The 27,098-nt window shown below is 37.5% G+C and overlaps 1 protein-coding gene across 8 annotated transcripts in view; it reads right to left on the reverse strand.

Moving 5' to 3' along the window:
* RUFY3 (RUN and FYVE domain containing 3) overlaps window positions 1-27,098 on the reverse strand; it is an 89,443-nt gene that overhangs the window by 18,108 nt on the left and 44,237 nt on the right. For all 8 annotated transcript variants that reach the window (XM_059922888.1, XM_059922890.1, XM_059922887.1 and 5 more), the window contains 8 exons: window positions 18,351-18,524; window positions 17,444-17,561; window positions 16,515-16,616; window positions 13,734-13,857; window positions 12,563-12,624; window positions 11,273-11,338; window positions 9,919-9,988; window positions 34-126 (listed from right to left, as the gene is read on the reverse strand). In XM_059922888.1, the coding sequence (XP_059778871.1) occupies window positions 34-126; window positions 9,919-9,988; window positions 11,273-11,338; window positions 12,563-12,624; window positions 13,734-13,857; window positions 16,515-16,616; window positions 17,444-17,561; window positions 18,351-18,524 (809 nt within the window). The remainder of the gene's footprint in view (window positions 1-33; window positions 127-9,918; window positions 9,989-11,272; window positions 11,339-12,562; window positions 12,625-13,733; window positions 13,858-16,514; window positions 16,617-17,443; window positions 17,562-18,350; window positions 18,525-27,098) is intronic.

Below are 27,098 nucleotides of genomic sequence, written 5' to 3' on the forward strand. Positions count from 1 at the left end.
CTGGGGATATTTCATAAATCTAGTAAGATTAACCTTCCGATTAGATTCCAATATGTAGGAGCTTTCCTCTTTAACTCGTTCCATATCTTCTTGCAAGGTAATAATCCTGTTGTTTGCAACTGCAAGCTGTTGAAAAAATTTAAAAAATAATCTGTTATTTTTTGGATAAGATAATTCATGATCTGCTAGGACACGATTTTCAGGCTGAGCTATTCTTAGAAGGAAAGAAAGCTATCTATAGCCCCATGAAAATGTTCTTATAGGGAACTTAGGAGAAACGTCTTTAAAGATAAAAATAAAAAATATCTATTACTGCTTTTTGTGTGAACATTTTTTCAGTACCACAATGTTATCTTACAATCATTTACCTCAAGGGTGTCCTCATGGATAACTTGTAATTATATTTAGTTATAAAACCTATTTCTGGACTTCCCTGCTGGCGCAGTGGTTGAGAATCCGCCTGCCAATGCAGGGGACATGGGTTTGAGCCCTGGTCTGGGAAGAGACCACATGCCGCGGAGCAACTAAGCCCGTGAGCCACAACTACTGAGCCTGCGCTCTAGAGCCCACGAGCCACAACTGCTGGAGCCCACTCGCCTAGAGCCACTGCTCCACAACAAGAGAAGCCACCGCAGTGAGAAGCCCATGCACCACAACGAAGAGTAGCCACAACTAGAGAAAGCCCGCGCACAGCAATGAAGACCCAACGCGGCCAAAAATAAATAAAAAAATTAATTAATTAAAAAAACCTATTTTTTAAAACATCTTTATTGAAGTATAATTGCTTTACAATGGTGTGTTAGTTTCTGCTTTAAAACAAAGTGAATCAGCTATACATATAAATATATCCCCATATCTCCTCCCTCTTGCATCTTCCTCCCCCCCTCCCTATCCCACCCCTCTAGGTGGTCACAAAGCAACAGAGCTGATCTCCCTGTGCTATGCAGCTGCTTCCCACTAGCTATTTTACATTTCGTAGTGTATATAAGTCCATGCCACTCTCTCACTTCGTCCCAGCTTACCCTTCCCCCTCCCCATGTCCTCAAATCCATTCTCTATGACTGTGTCTTTATTCCTGTCCTGCCCCTAGGTTCTTCAGAACCTTTCTTTTTTTTTTGATTCCATATATATGTATTAGCATGCGGTATTTATTTTTCTCTTTTTGACTTACTTCACTCTGTATGACAGTCTCTAGGCCCATCCACCTCACTACAAATAACTCAATTTTGTTTCTTTTTATGGCTGAGTAATATTCCATTGTATATACGGGCCACATCTTTTTTAATCCATTCATCTGTCGATGGACACTTAGGTTACTTCCATATCCTGGCTATTGTAAATAGAGCTGCAGTGAACACTGTGGTACATGACTCTTTTTGAATTAATGGTTTTCTCAGGGTATATGCCCAGGAGTGGGATTGCTGGGTCATATGGTAGTTCTATTTTTAGTTTTTTAAGGAACCTCCATACTGTTCTCCATAGTGGCTGTATCAATTTACATTCCCACCAACAGCTCCAGAAGGTTCCCTCTTCTCCACACCCTCTCCAGCATTTATTCTTTGTAGATTTTTTGAGGATGGCCATTCCGACTGGTGTGAGGTGATACCTCATTGTAGTTTTGATTTGCATTTCTCTAATGATTAGTGACGTTGAGCATCCTTTCATGTGTTTGTTGGCAATCTGCATATCTTCTATGGAGAAATGTCTATGTAGGTCTTCTGCCCATTTTTGGATTGGGTTGTTTGCTTTTTTTGATATTGAGCTGCATGAGCTGCTTGTATATTTTGGAGATTAATCCGTTGCCAGTTGCTTCATTTGCAAATATTTTCTCCCATTCTGAGGGTTGTCTTTTCATCTCCTTTATGGTTTCCTTTGCTGTGCAAAAGCTTTTAAGTTTCATTAGGTCCCATTTGTTTATTTTTTTTATTTCCATTTCTCTAGGAGGTGGATCTTACTGTGATGTATGTCACAGAGTGTTCTGTCTATGTTTTCCTCTAAGAGTTTTATAGTTTTATAGTCTGTCTGGCCTTACATTTAGGTCTTTAATCCATTTTGCATTTAGTTTTGTGTGTGGTGTTAGGGAGTGTTCTAATTTCATTCTTTTACATGTAGCTGTCCAGTTTTCCCAGCACCACTTATTGAACAGGCTGTCTTTTCTCCATTGTATATTCTTGCCTCCTTTATCAAAAATAAGGTGACCATATGTGCGTGGGTTTATCTCTGGGCTTTCTATCCGGTTCCATTGATCTATATTTCTGTTTTTGTGCCAGTACCATACTGTCTTGATTACTGTAGCCTTGTAGTATAGTCTGAAGTCCAGGAGCCTGATTCCTCCAGCTCAGTTTTTCTTTCTCAAGGTTGCTTTGGCTATTCGGGGTCTTTTGTGTTTCCATACACAATGTGAATTTTTTTGTTCTAGTTCTGTGAAAAATGCCATTGGTAGTTTGATAGGGATTGCATTGAATCTGTAGATTGCTTTGGGTTGTACAGTCATTTTCACAATGTTGATTCTTCCAATCCAAGAAAAATGGTGTATCTCTCCATCTGTTGGTATCATTTTTAATTTCTTTCATCAGTGTCTTACAGTTTTCTGCATAGAGGTGTTTTGTCTCCTTAGGTAGGTTTATTCCTAGGTATTTTATTCTTTTTGCTGCAGTGGTAAATGGGAGTGTTTCCTTAATTTCTCTTTCAGATTTTCCATCATTAGTGTATAGGAATGCAAGAGATTTCTGTGCATTAATTTTGTATCCCGCTACTTTACCAAATTCATTGATTAGCTCTAGTAGTTTTCTGGTAGCATAATCTTTAGGATTCTCTATGTATAGTATCATGTCATCTGCGAACAGTGACAGCTTTACTTCTTCTTTTCTGATTTGGATTCCTTTTATTTCTTCTTCTTCTCTGATTGCTGTAGCTAAAACTTCCAAAACTATGTTGAATAATAGTGGTGAGAGTGGACAACCTTGTCTTGTTCCTGATCTTAGAGGAAATGGTTTCAGTTTTTCACCATTGACGAAATGGTTGTGGGTTGGCTGTGGGTTTGTCATATATGGCCTTTATTATGTTGAGGTAAGTAAGTTCCCTCTATACCTACTTTCTGGAGAGTTTTTATCATAAATGGGTGTTGAATTTTGTTGAAAGCTTTTTCTTCATCTATTAAGATGATCATACGGGTTTTATCCTTCAATTTGTTAATATGGTTTATCACGTTGATTGATTTGCATATATTGCAGAATCTTTGCATTCTTGGGATAAACCCCACTTGATCATGGTGTATGATCCTTTTAATGTGCTGTTGGATTCTGTTTGCTAGTATTTTGTTGAGGATTTTTGCACCTATGTTCATCAGTGATATTGGCCTGTATTTTTCTTTCTCTGTGACATCTTTGCCTGGTTTTGGTATCAGGGTGATTGTGGCCTCGTAGAATGAGTTTGGGAGTGTTCCTCCCTCTGCTATATTTTGGAAGATTTTCAGAAGGATAGGTGTTAGCTCTTCTCTAAATGTTTGATAGAATTTGCCTGTGAAGCCATCTGGTCCTGGGCTTTTGTTTGTTGGAAGATTTTTAATCAGTCTCAATTTCAATGCTTGTGACTGGTCTGTTTATATTTTCTATTTCTTCCTGGTTCAGTCTCAGAATGTTGTGCATTTCTAAGAATTTTCCCATTTCTTCCAGGTTGTCCATTTCATTGGCATATAGTTGCTTGTAGTAATCTCTCATGATCCTTTGTATTTCTGCAGTGTCAGTTGTTACCTCTCCTTTTTCATTTCTAATTCTATTGATTTGAGTCTTCTCCCTTCTTTTCTTGATGAGTCTGGCTAATGGTTTATCAATTTTTTTTATCTTCTCAAAGAACCAGGTTTTAGTTTTATTGATCTTTGCTATCATTTCCTTCATTTCTTTTTCATTTATTTCTGATCTGATCTTTATGATTTCTTTCCTTCTGCTAACTTTGGGGTTTTTTTGTTCTTCTTTCTCTAATTGCTTTAGGTGTAAGGTTAGGTTGTTTATTTGAGATGTTTCTTGTTTCTTGAGGTAGGACTGTATTGCTATAAACTTCCCTCTTAGAACTGCTTTTGCTGCATCCCATAGGTTTTTGGTCATCGTGTTTTCATTGTCATTTGTTTCTAGGTATTTTTTATTTCCTCTTTGATTTCTTCAGTGATCTCTGGGTTATTAAGTAGTGTATTGTTTAGCCTCCATGTGTTTGTATTTTTTACAGACTTTTTCCTGTAATTGATATCTAGCTTCATAGCATTGTGGTCAGAAAAGATACTTGATACGATTTCAATTTTCTTAAATTTACCAAGGCTTGATTTGTGACCCAAGATATGACCTATCCTGGAGAATGTTCCATGAGCACTTTAGAAGAATGTGTATTCTGTTGTTCTTGGATGCAATGTCCTATAAATATCAATTAAGGCCATCTTGTTTAATGTATCATTTAAAGCTTGCATTTCCTTATTTATTTTCATTTTGGATGATCTGTCCATTGGTGAAAGTGGGGTGTTAAAGTCCCCTACTATGACTGTGTTACTGTCGATTTCCCCTTTTATGGCTGATAGCATTTGTCTTATGTATTGAGGTCTTCCTATGTTGGGTGCATATATATTTACAATTGTTATATCTTCTTCGTGGATTGATCCCTTGATCATTATGTAGTGTGCTTGTCTCTTGTAATAGTCTTTATTTTAAAGTCTATTTTGTCTGACATGAGAATTGCTACCCCAGCTTTCTTTTGATTTCCATTTGCATGGAATATCTTTTTCCATCCCCTCATTTTGAGTCTGTATGTGTCCCTAGGTCTGAAGTGGGTCTCTTGTAGACAGCATACCTACGGGTCTTATTTTTGTATCCATTCAGCCAGTCTATGTCTTTTGGTGGGAGCATTTAGTCCATTTACATTTAAGGTAATTATCAATATGTATGTTCCTATTACCATTTTCTTAATTATTTTGGGTTTACTATTATAGGTCTTTTCCTTCTCTTGTGTTTCCTGCCTAGAGAAGTTCCTTTAGCATTTGTTGTAAAGCTGATTTAGTGGTGCTGAATTCTCTTAGCTTTTGCTTGTCTGTAAAGGTTTTAATTTCTCAGTCAAATCTGAATGAGATCCTTGCTGGGTAGAGTAATCTTTTTTGTAGGTTCTTCCCTTTCATCACTTTAAATATGTCTTGCCACTCCCTTCTGGCTTGCAGACTTTCTGTTGAAAGATCAGCTGTTAACCTTATGGGGATTCCCTTGTATGTTATCTGTTGTTTTTCCCTTGCTGCTTTTAATATTTTTTCTTTGTATTTAATTTTTGATAGTTTGATTAATATGTGTCTTGGCGTGTTTCTCCTTGGATTTATCCTGTATGGGACTGTCTGCACTTCCTAGACTTGATTGACTATTTCCTTTCCCATATTAGGGGAGTTTTCAACTATAATCTCTTCAAATATTTCCTTTTTCTCTTCTTCTTCTGGGACCCCTGTAATTCAAATGTTGGTGCATTTAATATTGTCCCGGAGGTCTCTAAGACTGTCCTCAATTCTTTTCATTCTTTTTTCTTTATTCTGCTCTGCAGTAGTTATTTCCACTATTTGATCTTCCAGGTCACTTATCCGTTCTTCTGCCTCAGTTATTCTGCTTTTGATTCTTTCTAGAGAATTTTTAATTTCACTTATTGTGCTGTTCATCATTGTTTGTTTGCTCTTTAGTTCTTCTAGGTCCTTGTTAAATGTTTCTTGTATTTTCTCCATTCTATTTCCAGGATTTTGGATCATCTTTACTATCATTATTCTGAATTCTTTTTCAGGTAGACTGCCTATTTCCTCTTCATTTGTTTGGTCTGGTGGGTTTTTACCTTCTTCCTTCATCTGCTGTGTGTTTCTCTGTCTTCTTATTTTGCTTAACTTACTGTATTTGGGGTCTGCTTTTCACAGGCTGCAGGTTCGTACTTCCCGTTGTTTTTGGTGTCTGCACTCAGTGGCTAAGGTTGGTTCAGTGGGTTGTATAGGCTTCCTGTTGGAGGGGAATAGTGCCTGTTTTCTGGTGGATGAGGCTGGATCTTGTCTTTCTGGTGGGCAGGACCGTATCTGGTGGTGTGTTTTGGGGTGTCTGTGACCTTACTAAGATTTTAGGCAGCCTCTCTGCTAATGGTGAGGTTGTGTTCCTCTCTTGCTAGTTGTTTGGCATAGGGTGTCCAGCACTGTAGCTTGCTGGTTGTTGAGTGCAGCTGGGTCTTAGCATTGAGATGGAGATTTCTGGGAGAGCTTTTGCCGTTTGATATCACGTGGAGCTGGGAGGTCTCTGGTGGATAATGTCCCGAACTTGGCTCTCCTGCCTCAGAGGCACAAGCCTGACACCTGGCCGAAGCACCAAGACCCTGTCAGCCACACGACTTTTGGGAAGTCTGAGGTCTTCTGCCAGCATTCAGTAGGTGTTCTGTAGGAGTTGTTCCACATGTAGATGTATTTCTGATGTATTTGTGGGTAGGGAGGTGATCTCCACATCTTACTCCTCTGCCACCTTGAAGGTCTCCTTAAAAAATCCTATTTCTAAAATGTATAAGTGGTCACCTCATGCCTTGGGACCCATCTTACAAACCCTCCATAAGACCTTCAACAGATAATTTTTTTTAAATGTTAAATTTTTTTTAAAGATTTATTTATTATTTATTTATGTATTCAATTTATTGTTGGCTGCGTTGGGTCTTAGTTGCGGCATGCGGGATCTTTCCTTGCGGCGTGCGGGCTCTTCATTGTAGTGTGTGGTCTTCTCTCCAGTTGTGGCGTGTGGGTTTCTCTTCTTTAGTTGTGGCGCCCAGGCACCAGAGCGTGTGGGCTCTGTTTTTGCGGCACGTGGGCTCTAGTTGAGGCACGCGACCTCAGAAGTTGTGGCACGCGGGCTTAGCTGTCCCGCGGCATGTGGGATCTTAGATCCCTGGTCAGGGATCGAACCTGCATTCCCTGCGTTGTAAGGCAGATTCTTTAGCACTGGACCACCAGGGAAGTCCCTACAGATAATTTTTAAGAGAGTAAGAAGTGAACTCCAAAGTTCTCCCTCTAAAAGATGCCATTAAGCGTTGAAGAGATTTTTCTTTTCAGCACCTACAAAGACAAGGTAATGTTATTGGCAGTGTATCTCTAGGGGAAATGTTTATAACCCTATTCCACTGGAGGGAAGAGTACGGTGGAAACGCTCCCCTCTGCACCTACTGAGCTCAGTTCCCACAGAGAGTGGGAAGGTGCCTAAATGAGGCTAGGAAAGGAACTGAGCAGACTCCTCTCAGCCAGGCTAGTCTCCCTTTTCATCATCTCTGCTTGGTTCCTGTTCTACTATGTAAGTACAGAGGAGCCAGGCTCAGGCAGGCTTTCTACAGGCAGGTCTGGCAGCCCATTTCTCTCTCTGCTCCGTGGGCCTAAAATGCGTAAAGAAGTAACTTTGGGCAAGTGGGTCTGCCCTCTAGATCCAAGCGCACCTCGGACTGCTCCTTCCAAGGTCTCATCATCAGAGAAAGTATTACGAGTGACGACTGCAGATCCAAGTGGACTTTCTAAGTCAGCTTTACCAACATAAAGTGGATGTTTATTTACCTTCATCTGCTCAGTTCTTCTCATTTTGTCATATTGGTTCAGAACTCAGGAGGGGAAAAGAGGTCTTTTTTGTTTTGTTTTGTTTTTTTACTGGTCCCTTTAAATCCAAAATAGATGGAAATGAGAGAGGGCAGAACATATTAGCCTTGTCTGCTCTTTATAAAGTCTATACACAGTGCTTTCCTATCTCTAAAAGTTCAAAGCTTTAAGAAAGTAAATCTTACTGGTAAGATAAATAAGTAAATGAATAAATTAATATTGTTGGTAAGATAAAGTTAGGCCAAGAACACAAGTCCTGTGACTGAGGGAATAAAATTTACGATTGTATTTACTGAGTGCTTATGATGTGTCAGGCACTGGTCTAGGCCCTTATGCATTAAATCATTTAATTTGCACAAAAATCTTCTTCTTCTTCTTCTTCTTATCCCCATTTTACAGATAAGTAAACCAAAGAACAGGAGCGCAAGTAACTCGCCCAGGATCAGAAAGCTAGCAAGCGCCAGATGTGGGACACAAATTCAAGAAGTCTAGCTCTGGAGAGCATGCTTAATTACTATGCCACACTACCTCAATATAACAGCAGTAGACTCACAGTAGAAAATTGCTGTGCAGAATGTTTCCAAAGCCTTGTGGGATAAAATTCTAAGGGTCATATCAACAAATTAAAGTTTTAATATAATTTAAGAATCTACATCCAAAACTAAAGCCCCCAGAACTGAGTAATATGGAAGGTGTTTTAAAGTTATAACAATGAACAACGATTTTTTCCTTCTGAAAAAAATCCAATTAGATAGTGTTTCCTGACTAGCGCTTTAACTTGTTTATTTTAGACCAAAAATTTTTTTTGAAGTATAGCTGATTTACAATATTATATTAGTTTCAGGTGTACAACATAGTGATTCAATATTTTTATAGATTATACTTTATATATATAAAATCTATATATAAAATATATAGATTATATACTTTTATACATTATAACCTTAAAGTTATTATAAAATATTGGCTATATTCCCTATACTATCCAATATATTCTTGTAGATTATTTATTTTATACATAATAATCTGTACCTCTTAATGCCCTACCCCTATCTTGACCCTCCCCAGTGTTAACCACTAGTTTGTTCTCTATATCTGTGAGTCTGTTTCTGTTTTGTTTTATATTCATTTGTTTGTTTCATTTTTTAGATTCCACATTTAAATAAGATACAGTATTTGTCTTTCTCTCTCAGATTTATTTCACTAAGCACAATACCCTCCAGGTCCATCTATGTTGTTGTATTTAACCAAATGTATCTCACTGTATGTAATAGGATAGTTATAATTTGAAAAAGAGAAGATAAAGTCTTTGCCACCTAAAAAATTTTATTTAAGGTTTCGCATAGAAACATCTAATGCTACTGAAGAAAAAAATATGTCGCTTAGCCTTTGGTAAGTTAGGGGAAAAAAAATTAATCAGAAGTAAAATATGAGGTTATTTTTCTATTCTAATTTTAGGGACTTTTCTAAGAGTTTTCACATGTATATTCTTACTTGATCTTCAGGGTAATTGTGAGCTAAAAGGGGAAACACTCTAATTTGCCAGTTAGGGAACTGGGCCTCTTGGAGGTCAAGTGACTTACTTGCTCAAGAGCACATGACATGTAAACAGTAATTACTGCTACACCAAGCACTCTTCTAACTGATTTTACTTGCATTATTTCATTACTCCTTTCAACAACCCCATGTGCTAGGTATAGGGTTGTTATTATAGATAAAGAAATGGAGGCATTGAAAGAGTAAATAATAGGGTCATATTTGTACTTCATTGTCGACTGCAACCACATCTTTGCTAGGCTAACATCCCCACAGTTTACTGTTAGTTCATTATTAGTACTGGTCTTCTGACCCGTGTTCTTTATGTCATCTACCCCATCACCCCAAGGAGAAAATAAAACCCTTGAAGGCGGGAACTTGCCAATCTGGCACACATAAATCAATGCCTGGCAGATATAAATCTTTGTCTAGCTCTGGCACATACGCAGTACCCAAATTGTTTGATGAATGAATAAATGATGAATACCACGCTACCTGCTAAACATTAACTCTAGGCTAGCCCAGACAAAACATTCACAAAAGAAAGCAAAATATTTGATCAGCCCAGGTTCTATGCCTTCAGAGTCCAACTGGGTAACTGAGACCCCTCAGATAAGCCAGCTGGCCATTCTTGGTCAGAACAAGGAGTCCTATAGTAGATATTATCTGAAAAGTCAAGTCCTTTATTTCCAGGCTCCAGAGAAATTATTTTCCACTAATGCACTCTACTAAATTCTCTAAGTCAATCAAAGAACTTCCAAAACACTTACCTCCTCTGTCAGTTTAGTGTTGGATTTTTCTAATGCATCCACTTTTGCCTGAAGGTTGTTTACAGTAGCACTATCGACAGAAGAAAAAACATAATAGTCTCTTTTGAGAAACAGGGCAATATCCTGTACTTTCTTTTAAAATACTCATTATACTTTCATTGTTTACTGTCCATAATTCTTGACAGACTTGTAGGCTCTAAGAGAGCTTACAAGCTGATATGTGTCTTACTTGCTACATTCTTGGCACTGAAGTTTGTATTTAATAAGCATTTGTTGATGAAATAAAAGAGTTGATGCACTACACAGTAAACTTTGTTTACTTATATAATAATAATAAGAATAGTAATAGTAATAATAGTAATGGGCTACATGAATTATGATGGGCTTGCCATACACCAAGCACTCTTCTGATTTTACTTGCATTATTTCATTACTCCTTTCAAAAACCCCATGTGCTAGGTATGGGGTTGTTATTATAGATAAAGAAATGGAGGCATTGAAAGAGTAAATAATAGGGTCATATTTGTATTTCATTGTCAACTGTAACCACATCTTTGCTAGGCTAACATCTCCACAGTTTACTGTCAGTTCATTATTAGTACTCAGTCCCCAGAGAAAATGTACTTAAATTGTTCTTGAGTTTTCTAGATGGAACCAAGACTATAATTTATATTGATACTGGTATAGTCACATTTTAGGTCTTACTTAAATTAAAATGATTATCTTTCATAAGAGAACTATAAATAAGGTAATTAATGGGTATATTAATTCTTCTGAATTATTCAACAGTTTTTAGACCATCAGTGCACTTGAGAATACCAATAAATTTTGGATAGCTCTCCTTAGGAAAGAAGAGATTGTTTTATGATCTGGTCATGAAAAATACTTGGTGAGTACTTGGTAAATTAATGGTAGTGATGGTGGAAAAAGGGTAAATTAATACTATCAATCCAATGTATGAGACATGCAAGGGACCAACGAGATACAATTAAAGGTAGTAAAGTGATGAGTGCTTTACCCAAGACTTAGTCCTGAAATATGTGGCTGGATCTACCGAACCAAGAAGACCTCCAATTTCAACTGTCTATGTCACAAATTTAAGAGTTCTTAACTGAATATATTTACATAATCACTAAAGTTCTAATTACATACTAATTTTATATTGCTTTTCATTTAAGCTCACCGAACAGTTAAATGCCACATATCCAGTGCCTAGCTCAGTGCCTGGCAAGCAGTAATTCTATATATATTTGTTGAGTATGGTCTGAATTTATCCTAACTGCTCATCAGTTTACCTTTCCCTTCCCCCACACCAAAACCCCCAGTAAAGTAATAGCATTTATTCATTCTTTACTTCAGATGTCTGTTGAGTTCTTCTACATAGTTCTTCTGATCCAGAATTGCAGTAATCTGGCCATCTCTGAGGGAAAAAAATTTAAAAATAGAAAAAAAGTAAATAACATTAGAAATACCAAGATGCCCCACCCCCAATCTTTTCATAAAACATAGAAAGGCAATTATGGCACAGACACACTGAATCAGAAGACAGACCTGATGTATAATCCCCTTGGCATATCAACAAGAGACCTGGAGGTTTAAAATTGAAACCACCCCTGCATATTAATAAAGCTCTTGCTGTAGCTTATATATCTTAATACCTTAGGTTATAGGTATAATGTACAGTCTATTAGAGGCATTTAAAGAATAAAAAGTTTCTTCTCACAATTGATAGATTTCTTTTTAGCTTTGTTAGTATTATTTATCATAACAATTTTCCATTTGTCATAGGAATTGAATTAAGCTTATTCGGGTGAAATAATTATTGTTCTCAAAGGCTATATATTTATTTGCCTTTAAATGCTGTTTGGCTTCAAAGTGAATGGTATAAAAGGCTTTCACAAAGATCAGGTGTTTATTATTACATGAGTAAATTAAGTGTGGAAAAAGAAGGTTCACTTCTGGGACCAGCTAATCTAGAATAGGCAAAAGTTATACAGACAGACTTTTCAACTGAAAGACAAAATTCAAGGCCACACACCTCTACTACGACTACTTAAAGGACAAGCAATATAATCTTAGCTCAATGCCTAAGGTTAAAAACTTCAGACTAATTATGCTTTCAACTGCTAAATTTATAAAGGGTAAAAGGTGAGTTTCTGATCGCTAATTTCCAAGTACCATATGAATATTTTTAAAACTTTTAATTTTGAAATTATTTTAGATTTACAGAAGTTGTAAGAGTAGTGCCCAGTTCCCATATACTCAGCTCTCCCTAATATTAGCATTTTACATAATCCCATGATGCACATGTAATAGTGCAAATTTTAAGCAAACTGACAATGCAATCCTTCTGGTCAAGAAAACCATGTTTCCAAACATTACTTTTAAGAGATGAAGCATTGGATTCCTTTTATAAAAATTTTTATTTTGTTTGCCCCTGAGCCAAAGAGTAGGAAAATCTACTTAACTAAAATCGCTTTTAGGGTTTAGCAGGCATAATTGTCAGATATTTTTGACAAGATTCTATTAAAGCTATCTCATCAGAAATTCTTTCAGCACATCTGTTAAAGCAGTACTGTTGTAAACTTTAAATACTATCAAAGAACATTAAAGAAAAAAGAAAACTAATTTTCTTTGTACATACCCTTCACTACCTTTACTGCTGTTCCCATCCTTGAGATACATTGAAAAATCTATAACTCCAACCTACAGAGAGAATGTTCAGAATTCAATATAAAATTAGATACTTTTCCCAAGGCATAACACAATGTCTCTTTTTAGGCACTCAAAATAGTATTACAGTCATGACAATTACTAGAAATTTTTAATAAAAATTTAATGTTTTATTATAATCAAGAATTGACGGGACTTCCCTGGTGGCACAGTGGTTAAGAATCCGCCTGCCAATTCAGGGGACACGGGTTCGATCCCTGGTCCGGGAAGATCCCACATGCCTCAGAGCAACTAAGCCTGTGTGTCACAACTTCTGAGCCTGTGCTCTAGAGCCTGTGAGCCACAACTACTGAGCCTGTGTGCTGCAACTACTGAAGCCCACATGCCTAGAGCCCACGCTCCACAACAAGAGAAGCGACCGCAATGAGAAGCCTGTGTACTGCAACGAAGAGTAGCCCCTGCTCGCCACAGCTAGAGAAAGCCCGTGTGCAGCAACGAAGACCCAACATAGCCAAAAAAAGAGAAGAAAAAAAAAGTTGGAAAAGGTAACTTAAAAAAAAAAAAGCTGCTTCTTAAAAAAAAAAAAAAAGAATTGACAAGGGTTGTAAGTAAAGAACCAAGATTAAGTCAGTAGGACATGACTAAGAAAGTCAACTGAATACTTAATATAAATTAAGGTTTAACATTTCTTTCTCTCTTGCTTATTTAAAATATTCTGCTACTAAACCCCTGTGTATATATTTTGGCTTATATGTGTGTGTACATATATTGGGTCGGCCAAAAATTTGTTTGGGTTTTTCCATAAGATGCTACGGCAAACATATATACATATATATGTTTGCTGCTGAACCACATAGCACACAGCACATATATACATATATATATATATTTTAGCCTGTGCAAAATATTTTTAACAGGGATCACAGTTAAGACAAGGATTTGAAAAACATTCATTATGCACAAATAAGCCAAGCTGGAAGGAAAAACAAACAGATTTTTTATATTCACATCAAAAATAAAGAAAATCCTATTTATAACTCATAGAAGTTCCCCTAATTTGGTTGGTATAATCTAATCAATCCAAATTCTGAGATAACAGAACTCAGAGTGACACACTTGGTAACCAAGTATCTTTCTCATACCTGAGAGTCCAAATCTTCTCCTTTCATACAGAAATTGGCATCAATGACATTCAGACCCACCAACAGACCAGCAATTATGGCTCCCTCTTCTTCCATCATGAGGGCATTGGGTTCATAGAATTCACTGTAAGAGAAATCCATGAAACACTCTACTGTAATAAAACCTCAAGAATCCAATGATGTAACCATGAGACAAGGAGAAAAGCACTTGCCTCGTGGTTAAATATGGTCATCTATAATAACAGCAAAAAAGTAAAAACAAGGATTACTTGGATACTTTATTTTAGATAATAGGGACATGAACAGACTCTAGATAACAGACAGTCCAGCTGAAAGAAAAGTGATTGGAATGGTATTTTCACCGAAGTGAGCATTCATGCTTCTGCCACATATCTGTATTTGCAACGCACCAGGGGATAACTTTTCAATCTTTCATGGATCTTAAAAAAACCAATTAGTTTGTTTTTTTAAAATTGCCTTTTTTCTGATCTGCTTTATTTTTATTTTTTAAATTTAATTGTATATATATTTAAAAATTTTTTATTTTATATTGGAGTATAGTTGACTTACAATGTTATGTTAGTTTCAGGTGTACAGCAAAGTGATTTAGTAATACATATACTGTATTGTTGTATGCAGTGGTAGTTCACTTTCACTGCTGCACAGTATTCCATGGTAGGGATATACCACAATGGATTCATTCTATTTGCTGTTTCAGTTGTGCAGGCTACAGTGCTTTGCTGAACACTACTGCACATGGGTTTGGGTACATATACACATGCATTTCTGTTAGACATACCTAGGGTGTGAAAGTGCTGAGTCAAAGTGAGTGAAAATATGTATTAAAAAGTATTCTGTCTAGTTCGTAAGACTGAATCCATTTACTCTGGTGCTCTGCTGGATGAAGAGCTAATTCTTCAGACCCCAATTGAATCATATAATTTTGTAGCCGCCTACAGCTTGAACACTAGACCCTACACCACTTTAAGGCTTGATCCTTGGAAAGCTGAGCCTTCCCCTTGTGGAAGTAAATAAGCTCTCCTGAATGGTTACTGTTTCTCTTTCTCCTGATTTGTTTAATTTTCCTAGGCAAGAAAACAGCAATCAATGGCACACGCAGCTGCAGCAACATTAAAACAATGCTCCATGTTAGGATCTGCAGTGCAATTTTTGGTAAAAACTAGGCTCTTGAAAAATTCAGCCATGTCTTTAAATTCTCGATTACTTATTCTTCTTATAATATTTCTCAGAGGCAGTCTGCTATACTTGAATTCTTTTAGTAAATATTAATGACCTATAAAGTATACATAGAAAAGTACACAAATCATACAATACAGTGGAATGAGTTTTCACACAGAGAACACACCTATGTAACCAGCACTATATTAAAAATCAGCACATCATCAGAACCTCCAAAGGCACCTTGTGCTTCCTTCTACTCCCCATTTACTACCCCTACCCTGCCAATGGTAGCTCTTTCCTGACTTCTATCATGAAGGATAAATTAGGTACGTTTCTGAACTTTATATAAATGGAATAATGCAGAATGTATTTTTCATGTCTGGTTTCATTTGCCCAACATTACACTTGTGAGATTAATGCATATGGCTGTGTGTAGTTGCTATATGGTATTTCATTGTATGAGTATACCATAATTTACCTACCCATTCTACTGTGAATTGATACTTGGGGTCTATTACAAACATTTGGGGCTGGTACAATCATTGTAATAACTATGAACATTCTTGTTCATGTCTTTTGTTGGATATAACTATGCATTTTTTATTGGCTATAATAACTAGAAGCGGAATCCTTGATCACAAGGAATGCTCATGATCAGCTTTAACAGAGGATGACAAACAGTTTTCTTAAATTTCTATACCAGTTAACTCATCAGCAGGACATTAAAGTTACTTCACATCCTCACCAACACTTGGGATTATCTGTCTTTTTCATTTTACCCATTCTGGTGGTTGTGTGAGGTTATCACACTCTTGTTTTAACTTGAATTTACAACATGGCTAATGAAGTTAGGTATCTTTTAATATGTTTACTGGCCATTTCAATTTCTTCTTCTGTGAGAGGCTTGTTCAAGTCCTTTACCCAATTCTGTCTTTGCTCATCTGCCTTTTTTCTTTTTGGACTGACGGAGTTCTTTATACACCATGAGTATGCATAATTTGTTGAATATATGTATTATGTACTGCAAATATCTCCTTTAGAGTTATGGGTTACCTCTCACTCTTAATCTCAAGAGTGACTTTTGATGGACAGAAGTTCTTCATTTTAATGTAACCAATTCATCCATTTTTTCCTTTACAGGTAGAACTTTTTGTGTTTAAGAAATTTTTGTCTACTTTATGTTTCTTCTAAAAGCTTTATTGTTTTCTCGTTCCCATTTGTACCTATGACCCAACTGGAAATTTTTTTGTGTGCTGTATTTGAATTTAATGTTACACGTCAACTTCCTGTCTTAGTGAGCCTGGGTATATGCTAAGGTGTCAAAAGCCTTTCCCGTTTTCTAAAGGTGTTAAGTTTTGACCTGTCCTGCAAAGGACCATACATATGCCACAGAGACAGTGTGAACACACTTAATATAAAAACATCTATTCTTGCGCATGTGTGTGTGTGATGTGGGAGAAGGTATTAGCTGAGCTACGTGAAATTGTCATGAATCAAGTGTTTCTGACCCCCCAAAATGATACATTTATATGCTTCAGCCTCATATGATATAGAACATGGGGAGAAAAAGAAGGAAGCTCAACGAGAAGATCTTCATACCTGAGAAGTTCCTTCTTATTGATCAGAGCTTTCATATACTCCGAAAGTTTCTTTTGCATCAATGCCAAACGAAGCCAGGCTCTTCCTCTGCCTACTGGTGTCCTACGAAAACACAGAAACCAACGAAAAGCAGCAGAGCTAGAGGCCACAGTGGGACAGGTCCACTTACTCCCACTAACGGGCCCCCCAGTATACGGTGCACAGGCTGTGCTCCTCACAGCCTCTCCCACCACACTCCTGTGGGGGCACTTCCGTGTGGGCCAGTGGGAGCCAGGGGTGTGTCTGGGACAAATGCTCTCGTGAGGAATTAATTACCCAATGAGACCATGATTTGAAGACAAGACCTCTGGAAGGCCAAACTGAAAATGCTCCATCAGACTAGTTTTGGTAAATCCTCATCAATTTAGTGTGGATCATGTAAGGACCCGAATAACAATAATCAGGACACAGGCCACTTAGACCTCTACTTGATTACAATTGGACCAGTCTAATTTGGGAAGGTGATTACCACTCTTTTTTCAAGTCCCAAGGCAGGTTCCGGGTGTCAGTTCCTGAGGCTCACTTGACAACCGTTTTAATCTTGGTTCTCATCAAACACATTGTTTGTCTTAAGTCCAACACACCACCTCCCTAGATCTAACTTCTTGAGACTCACTAGCTGATACCCACAAGTGCTTTTAAAAAAAGAGAACATTTGGTATTTTAACATGAAGACAACCTTTCTTAGATTAATAATAATTATCCCTCACACTTCTCATTATTCTACAGTACCAGTTCTCTCGTAACATCACCTATTCATAACAGCATTTTGCATTTTGGACTGTTATGAAATAAATTATTATGATCACCGTTGTCTTTAGTCTCACTCCTAAAGGAGGTAGTTAAGAAGAATGTTCTCCCTGACACACAGAACTGAACCTTAAACTTACTTAAGTCCTGGAAGATCTTTAACACTTGCTGTTATCTCTGCAGCTTCTGGAACAAGCTTTTCTACCAGTTCTAGAGGCCCCCAGAAGGATTTATTTTGTCCAAGAAAAGTTTTCTTAGCTAAGGCGATAAAAACAAAGCAATATTTTAATATTTTTCACAACATAAACACACTCTCAACACACACATACCCTCTCCCATCTATTCAGTGCGCTTTTCCAGGAATTGATCCCAGATTATCAGACAGTTCTAAAATTATTCATGCTTTCATAATAGATAACATTTCATAAAAATCAAAAATCCCCTACTTTCCAAGACTCGGTCCTTCCTCTTTCAGGAAGAATTTATGGACTAGCTGTATAATAACAATAAAATATCTTAACAATATCATGCTTAAAGCCGTGTGGTATTAGTGAAGAAAACAGTCCAGTGGAAGAGAATAGGTAATCCAAGAACAGGTTATCAAAGATTGGAGCGGGAGGAGGAAAAGAAGCCAAGGTGAACAAGACCAGGTCCTGTCCTCAAAAGCTCAGGGTTAAGTGGGAAGAGCATGGACGCAAGAGTCTGGAGATCTGAGTTCTAGCACTTGCTCTGCCCTCACTCACTGTGTGATCTTGGGCAAGTCACGTCCCATTCTAGATCTATATCCACCTGTGGAACACAACTGCCATCTTGAATTAGATACTTGTAACAGCGCTTCCAGCTCTAGCTTTCAAGAATCTGTATTTTTTAAGCGCTATACCTCCTTTAAGTCAACCATATCTCTGCACCCACATAGGCTGCATTCCAATGGATTAATATTAATTCGAGCCTCTTATTCTTTGGCTCCACCAGGAATGCTTCTCTTCTGGAGCATGTATTGCTAGGAAACAGGTGCGTGCACATGTGTATTCTGAGGCCGTGGTCTACCTTTCAAGCCGTGTTTCAGGCAGTGCTCCATCACCACAAAGAACTGCTGGAGAGGTGCGTAGTCAGAGTCCAGAGTTCTCCCTAGGTTCAGAGCAGATTCAATCAAGCCCTTGATACTCAGCTTGGCCATGTTCATCAGGTTCATGCGTTCGTTAGCCATGAGATAATTAGGATCTGCAGCCAAAGGAGAAAAGGATGAAGCCTGGTTACTGGAAATAGCGCATTAAAAAATTCAGTATAAGTTCATTGGGTTGACATTTGCATTGATGGCGCAAAAGCAAGAGCTGGGTAAGACTGTTGGTGTCTTGGCAAGAATCAAGGCCTTGGCACCAAATTATACTATTAGTTGCTGTATTCTTCTCCACCATGTGCTTTGCTTTAAAAAAAAAAAAAAAAAGATGCCAGTGTCCCTTAGGAATAGTCTTGGTGAAACAGTAAAAAATGTATTTATTTTATAAAATTTTGAGCCTTGAGTACAGTCTTTTAATATTCTCACCACCGCCTCTGCCACCAGCCTAACCTGGGTCCGTCACAACTCAGTACTGCACAGCCTTCACACTGGGCTGCTTCCACCCTTGCCCTGCCTCACCCATTCTCTACAGCTTGTGAAGCGCTCTAAAAAATGAAGCCAATGTAGAAAAAAAGGACAAAGCGCTTAAACTTTGTTCCAAATACGCTATGTGCATTATTAGTATTTATACTAGTTAGCATTATTACGTAAACTAAGCATTACTCAATGAACTAAAAATAATTAACATTATTAGTATAATGAAGTATTAGAACTTAATCAACTCCCCGATTTTTTAAGACTTAACATAGAGCATGTGGCTCTCATCAACCAAATAAGCTCCCTGAGGAAAGGGGCTAAGTACCACATTTTACCTGACATCCTCCCAAAAGTTAAATATGTTAAATTTCTATACAAATTGAAAAAGGCCTAGAGATCTATGAAATATTTTATCTTTTTTAGGAGGACTAAAAGTAGTACTAATAAAAGCCATGCTCCCAAAATAGAAACAAGCTACAGCACAAAGCAGAGATTATTTCATTCAAATTGTCCCAAGTAATTTTCTTCACACAGTGTTTTCATTTAGATATGCATTCACAGTTAAATGAAGCAGAATCAAATAGTCAAATTCTAAGCTCATCTTCTCCATTAAGTTTAAGGACTTGTAGGTTTACAGTGCCCACTATACAAATCTTGGTTTGTTGTAGTGTTCTTTGAGGTAATAATTTTAGAGGATACTTTATTAGGAAAGTCAGAATTGGTGTATGTTGCCACTAATTCTCTCTTGCACACCAACAAATGTTTTAGGGCCATGCCCTAAAGTTGTTTAGGGCCATGCCCTAAAACATGCCCAAATCTGGCTCTCTCTGTTCATTGTAGGTAAACTTGTCAAGAATGGAATAAACTCACCAAGGGACACTGAAATACACAAAAAACTACCCCCTGACAAACCGCCATGAAGAACAACTTTATCAGATATGAATTTCCAACATTATTATCAGCATTTATGTGCACTGTACTGTTTCTGACCTTCCATAATCCCTGGGAGAAAGGAATAGGACAGGGGTGTGTGGGTATGCATGAATGTTTGTGGAGGGCTACTGGATTCTCCATTTAACATAAGAAAATGTGGCTGAAGTTGGATTAACTGGCGGTCCATAAGGCACCACTCCCTCTGCCTTAAGTCTGTTGACCAATAATTCAGGGAGCTAATAACAAAATTAAGCAATGCTCCTAGTCAAAGTACATAATCTAATTCCAACCTAGTGAGAACTAGTCACGTGGGAGAGCTGGATTTGGAATATGTACAAAACATGATGCTTTGAGGCATTTTTCCAGAAGTGGTGGTACCAGCTCTGCTACACTGCCTCATCTCGTTCTTCTTGTAATCAGTAGCAGAAATGTTTAGGACATCTGGTCAGTGGCTGGGATGCATTAAACTACAGAAAGATGAACTAGTGCCTATGGAAATCAAATTCCTGATACCTCAGACTCCATTAGTAAGGTGCTATAACCTATTTGAACTAACCTGCATCAAACATAAACCACCCACCCATTCTTTAGAAAATATTACTCTCAGCCTTGGCATTACTAATATTTTGGGTCAGATAATTCTTTTTGTGGGGGGCTGTTCTGTGAATTAAATTTAGCAGCAACCCATGCCTTTACCCACTAGATGTCAGTAGCACTCTCTAGTCATGACAACCCCAAATATCTCCAGATATTGCCATAAGTCCCCTGAAAGACATCTCCTACCTGTGGAGAACTACTACTCTAAACAAATGAAAGAAAGTCAAACAAAAATCAGGGTAATTTGACAACTAGACATAAGAGCTCAAAAGAATTTATTGCTCATTATTAATTGTTTAATTAATGCAAAAGTTCAATGATTATTTAATGCTTACTATTATCAAAGTGCTGCGGCACGGCCAAAAAAAAAAAAAAAAAAAAAGATTTTGTGGAACTAATGTATGCTGTTTGTTTGGCTGGGTTTTTTTGGGTGCACCATGCGGCTTGCGGGATGTTAGCTGCCTGCCCAGGGATTGACCCATGCCCCCTGCAGTGGAAGTGTGGAGTCCTAACCATTGGACCGCCAGGGAATTCCCTGTATGCTGTTAAAAAGGGCTGCAGTGACCAAAAGAGAGCATGGGGGGACTTCTGAGGGGCAGGTAAAGTTCTCCTTTTGATGGGGTGTTAGTTTTGTGAAATTGGTGAGTATGTGAAAATTCATTGAGCTGAGTACTTATAATATGTGATCATTTTAATATATTTTACACTTTTAACTATAAAAAGCTTAAAAAAGTTGTTTTATTATATAGACCAGAAAATTATTTTAAAGTGCATGACTTTTACAATGTTGTCAGTCATACTTTTTCTATGAGAAAAATAATTAAAATTGCAATTATTCACAATGCTAACATTTAACACTACTTTTCCAAAAGTGAACTTTTGTTCATTCATTCATTCATTCATTTTTTTCAATAAATATTGAACATCTACTTGGTGTTAGATACTGTATTTAATGCTGGGAATCCAGAGATAAAAGACCTAGTCCTCGACATCGAAGTGCTTACTATTTATCAAACTTGGGTTATACAGATGTCTGGAGAACAAAACAGGGCAGCTTAGAGAGAATACTTGAAATTTAAGGATAAACATTATCATCTTCAACAAAGATTAATTTTATTTCAGGACAAATAAATTAAACTTTTTATGTTAAGGCATATATACGCATTCTATGGAATCAAATGTAAATTTTATATATATTTTTAAGGCTAAGATAGTAGATATGAAAGTAATGTAGGATTTCAGGCAAGCTGTGAGTCTGATACAATTTCCTCTGCCATTGGATGTATTCTGAGGGAAAGTTTAAGAAGTATCCATCACCCATGGCTATTACTTAACATTGTACTGAGGGTGGCAGACCAATGCAATTAGAGAAGATAAAGAAATTGGAGACATATAAACTGTAAAAGTATGGATCATATATTACTGCTCTCATACAATCTGATTTTACACCCAGAAAAAATCAAAGTAAACTGAAATTTTTACAAAAACATAATAATTCACAGAGGTAGCAGAATACAAAATTAATATATAGAAATCACTAGGTGCCAAATACAGAGGATGAGACTTTTGAGTTCAATCTTAAAGGACAAAGAGAAATTAGTCAGGCCAGGAAGGGTTAGGAGTAGAGCTGTGAAGGGAGTAGGATGGAAGGACAGCTTGGGTAAAGGAACAGAAATATGAAAGAACATGGCATACTAAGGAAAACCCAAAAAATGCCCTAAGTTTATGATACATGTGAGTAAGGGTTGTGAGATGAGACAAGGGAAATAGGTAAGGGAGAGATTGCTAAGGACCTTGTTTAAGAAATATGGATTTTACCTTAAAGTCAGTAAAGATTTTGATGTGAGGCGTAATGTCACTGATTTGAATTTTAGAGAAGCCATTCTAGCAACCTGTGGAAGATGGATCGAAAAGGAATAAAAACTCAAAGCTGGGGAGCAAGTAAGGGTTTACCGCACAAGCTGAGGAGGAAAATTATAATATGGGATGGAATTGGAGCAGTGTGTGCTTGTGGAGAAGACGGAGTTAGCTCTGAGAGATGTTCTAGGGGTAGAATGTTAGGATTTCAGGACTTGATCACCAGCTGGATTGAGGGAAGAAGGAGAGAGAATGGAGAGCAACTTCTGTGTTTCTAGTTTTGGTGATTATTTGATTGTTTCTACATTTGGACGGTGGTACAAATCACCTTGGTGGGAAACACAGCAGGAGCAGTGGACTAAGGAAACCATGTAGAAATGACTGTAGCTATAATAAACTATATTGGTTTTCAAAGTCCTTTTAAGAGCGTATGCGTCTTCATTACACCTCTTCTAGGCTGCTAATTTCCATATGAGGAAATTCTAACAAACTTTACGGAGTCATGTGGTTCATCTAGTCAATAGTGATGACAAAAATGGACCTAAAGTCACATAGCTAAGAGTGACAGTGAGTCCCACTGTTCTGCAAACCAATCATCTAACCAAGACCCTATTTTATCTCCTTATAGTGCAGTGACTAAGGTTCATACCGAGAAATATTGAAATGTTTTATGAATAACTGAAGGAAAAGTAAGTTATCTTTAACATTATGTTAATATTAAGTATGTTACATCATACCCAATTCTTGGTAAAGTGGGAATAATTCATAGGTAGCACAACAGTTACTTTTATCTTAAATGTGAAACAAAACAGTTGTCCTACAGAAATTTCCCAATGATACATAAAAGCATTAATATGAGATTTAAAATGACCAACTAACAGAAAGATATTGAAAGGAAAGCTTACTTGATGTTCAGAATGACTGAAGACCAATGATTCCTAAATAAATCTACTTTGAACTTTTGCTGTAATAGTTCTTAGAGTATAAAATTAAGCATAGGGCTTCCCTGGTGGCACAGTGGTTAAGAATCCGCCTGCCAATGCAGGGGACATGGGTTCAAGCCCTGGTCTGGGAAGATCCCACATGCCACGGAGCAACTAAGCCTGTGCGCCACAACTACTGAACCTGTGCTCTAGAGCCCATGAGCCACAACTACTGAGCCCACGTGCCACAACTACTGAAGCCCATGCTCCGCAACAAGAGAAGCCACCGCAGTGAGAAGCCCGCGCACTGCAATGAGGAGTAGCCCCCGCTAGCCACAACTAGAGAAAGCCTGCATGCAGCAACAAAGACCCAACGCAGCCAAAAATTAAAAATTAATTAATTAAAAAAAAAATTAAGCATAAAATGAGTTGTTCGTGATAGTGAAAGAAATCACTGAAAGTACTAAAAAGATCTTTAATAAAACACCATTTAACTAGTCTGATGACACTTATTTGTACAAAATAATTATGAACTTATACTCAATCCTCATTTAAAAATAATCAATAAAGTCTTAGGACCCTTAGATTATCTATATATGTATATATATCTGTACTTATCTATTCTCCTTAATGTTATTTCAGATATCGCATAAGCTTCTACTCAAGAATAATAAAGAGGAAATTCACTTAAATAATATTTTCTCTGGGTTGAAATCTGTTAAAGGAGTTCATCAAGAAAATTTAACGACTAATTTATTTATCCTGATTGCTACCTTTCCTTAGTAATAGCATAATCAAAGATTACTTTGCTAAAATTAAGCCTTATCATCAGAAAGATTATATCCACCCACTACTCAATCTGTTTGATATGAATCATCCGTGCTAATTAGCTTATTATATGATGCCAGGCAAGGAATCTTACTTCTTTGGGACCTCAATTTCCTCATCTGTAAACGTACTTGTTCAGTAATTTTTTTTTTTTTTATAAAGACATCACACACCCGCACCAATCATAATGACTAATTGCAGCACTAATTCTCAAGCAGGGAGCACATTAATATGCCTGGAATGGGGTGAAACAACATGGTTTGGAAAACCCCACCAACGACTGATACCAAATGAACTAGATCCTTGCCACTCCAAGTGTGGTCCTGGAACATCAACACTGGCATCACCTGGAAGCTTTTAGAAATGGGAAAACTTGGGCTCCAATGGTACTACTGAATCAGATTCTGGACAGAACCTAAAGCAATTTGTATGTGCATTAAAGTTTGTGAAGCACTGACCTAGCTCTTCTAGCTCTAGCATGTCATAATTCCATGATTTCACAGATGGCTTCCTCAAGGCCAACCAATAAATACGTTAACCAGTAGAAAGCCCCCAGGAGAAAGGAATAATAAAGATCACAGCAGAAATCAACAGCAAATAACACTATTGAGAGAAACCAGTGAAACCCAAAGTTGACTCTCTGAAAAGATCAACAACATTGACAAATATTTAGCTATACTGGCGAATAGAAAAAGAGAGAAGACTCAAATTACTAAAATCAGAAACGAAGAGGAGACATTACTATTGACCTTACAGAAACAAAAAGGATTATAAGGGAATACTATGGGCAACTGTATGCCAACATATCAGGCAACCTAAACGAAACAATTTCTAAGAAAGATAAACTACCAAAACTGACTCAAGAAGAAATAGAAAATCTGAATAGAACTATAATAAGTAAAGATATTAAATCCATAATAAAAAACACACCCCATAAAGAGGCCAAAACCAGATGGCTTCACTACTGAAGTTTACCAAACATTTAAAGAATTACTACCAGTTCTTCACAATTCCAAAAAACAGAGGAAGAGGAAACACTTCCCAACACATTCTATGAGACCAACATTACTTGAGACCAAAATCAGACAAAGACATCATAAGAAAACTACAGATAAGTATCTCTTATTAATATAGATGCAAAGCCCTCAACAAAATACTTGCAAACCAACTCTAGCAACACACAAAAAGGATTATACAATATGACCAAATGGTTTCTTAGATGACACCAAAAGCAAAAACAACAGAAAAAATAAACTGGACTTCACTAATTTGCACTTCAAAGGACATCATTAAGGAAAAGAAAAGACAGCCCATAGAATGGGAGGAAAAATGTAAATCAGATCCAGTATCCAGAATATGTAAAGAACTCTTATAATTCAACAATGAAAGACAAATACAGTAAGTCCCCTACATACGAACCTTCAAGTTGAGAACTTTCAAAGATGCAAACATGCGTTCCCATGTCCAATCATGTAAGTTAGCTCAGACGTCTGTAAGATTACTGTACTGTAAGATTAAAAATGTTTTTATTTTTTGTGGTTTTTTTTATGTATTAATGTGTGAAAAGTATTATAAACCTATTACAGTACAGTACTATATATCTGATTGTGTTAGTTGGATACCTAGGCTAACTTTGTTGGACTTAATGAACAAATTGGACTTACAAGCGCGCTCTCAGAACGGAACTCGTTTGTAGGTAGGGGACTTACTATAACCCAGTAAAAAAGAATGAGCAAAGGATTTCAATAGACATTTCTCCAAAGAAATACAAATGGCGGGACTTCCCTGGCGGCACAGTGGTGAAGAATCTGCCTGCCAATGCAGGGTACGCAGGTTCGAGCCCTGGCCTGGGAAGATCCCACATGCCGTGGAGCAGCTAAGCCCGTGCGCCACAACTACGGAGCCTGCACTCTAGAGTCCGCAGGCCACAACTACTGAGCCTGCTCACCACAACTACTGCAGCCCGTGCGCCTACAGCCCGTGCTCCGCAACAAGAGGAGCCACCGCAATGAGAAGCCCGTGCACCACAACGAAGAGTAGCCCCCGCTTGCCGCAACTAGAGAAAGCCTGAGAGCAGCAACGAAGACCCAACGTAGCCAAAAATATAAATTAAAAAAAAATATATTGATAATTATTGAAGTTGGGTGATGGAAACGTTAGGGTTTCTTATGTTACCCTCTCTACTTTATGTACTTGAAAAATTCCATAATTAAAAATAAAAAAGAGGTTCTGCTTTCTCTTGCTTCAGGACAAGGTTTAACTGCTAGCCTCCAATAAGAGTCTAGTGCTGCTTTCTTCTACCCCTGAACATAACCCAAAAAACCCCTTTTGATTGGCATTAGCATTGAAATGAACAAGCTTATTTGGTTATTTAACATTCCAAAACCATTGTCTATGTACTCTTACTTATTCTTGGTCAGGTATTGTGGAACAATAAGAAATCAATCAATTTCTCTATTTATCTAAGCCCTCAGTTCCTAACACAGAGCTCCTAAAACCCTAGCAATTTCCCAAGTGATAAGAGCCATAGGGGTAACTTTTGTTATATTTGGTTCTTGTTTCTAGTTCTGAAATAGCTCCAGAGTTAAAGGTATTATAAAAGGAGCATCTTTGTTATTTATAACAAGTCCCTTTCAAACACAGAGTTTATGCTAATGAGGTGAATTTTAGAAAGCCCTTAAGGATGGGAGGGCTGGTTGCCAGGGGGAACCAGTGGTGTGATAAGAGGGTTGGAACTTTCAGCCATTCCCTCCCACCTCCAAATCCAGGGAGGGGAGAGGGGCTGGAGAAAGAGCTCAAACATCAAAGACCATGATTTCATCAATGATGCCTACATAATGAGGCCTGAGTAAAAATCCTAAAGGAAAGTGTTCAGAGAGCTTGTGGTTAGTGAACACATCGAGTTGCTGGGAGGGTGATGTGCCCAGAGAGGGTATGGAAGTTTCATGCTCCTTCCCACATACTTTGCCCTATGCATCTCTTCCATCTGGCTGTCCTTGAGTTGTGTTCTTTTATAATACACCTGTAATTTAGCAAGTAAACTCTTTCCTTGAGTTGTGTGAG

The sequence above is a fragment of the Balaenoptera ricei genome, chromosome 5, assembly GCF_028023285.1.
Source record: "Balaenoptera ricei isolate mBalRic1 chromosome 5, mBalRic1.hap2, whole genome shotgun sequence".
Taxonomy (NCBI): Eukaryota; Metazoa; Chordata; class Mammalia; order Artiodactyla; family Balaenopteridae; genus Balaenoptera; species Balaenoptera ricei.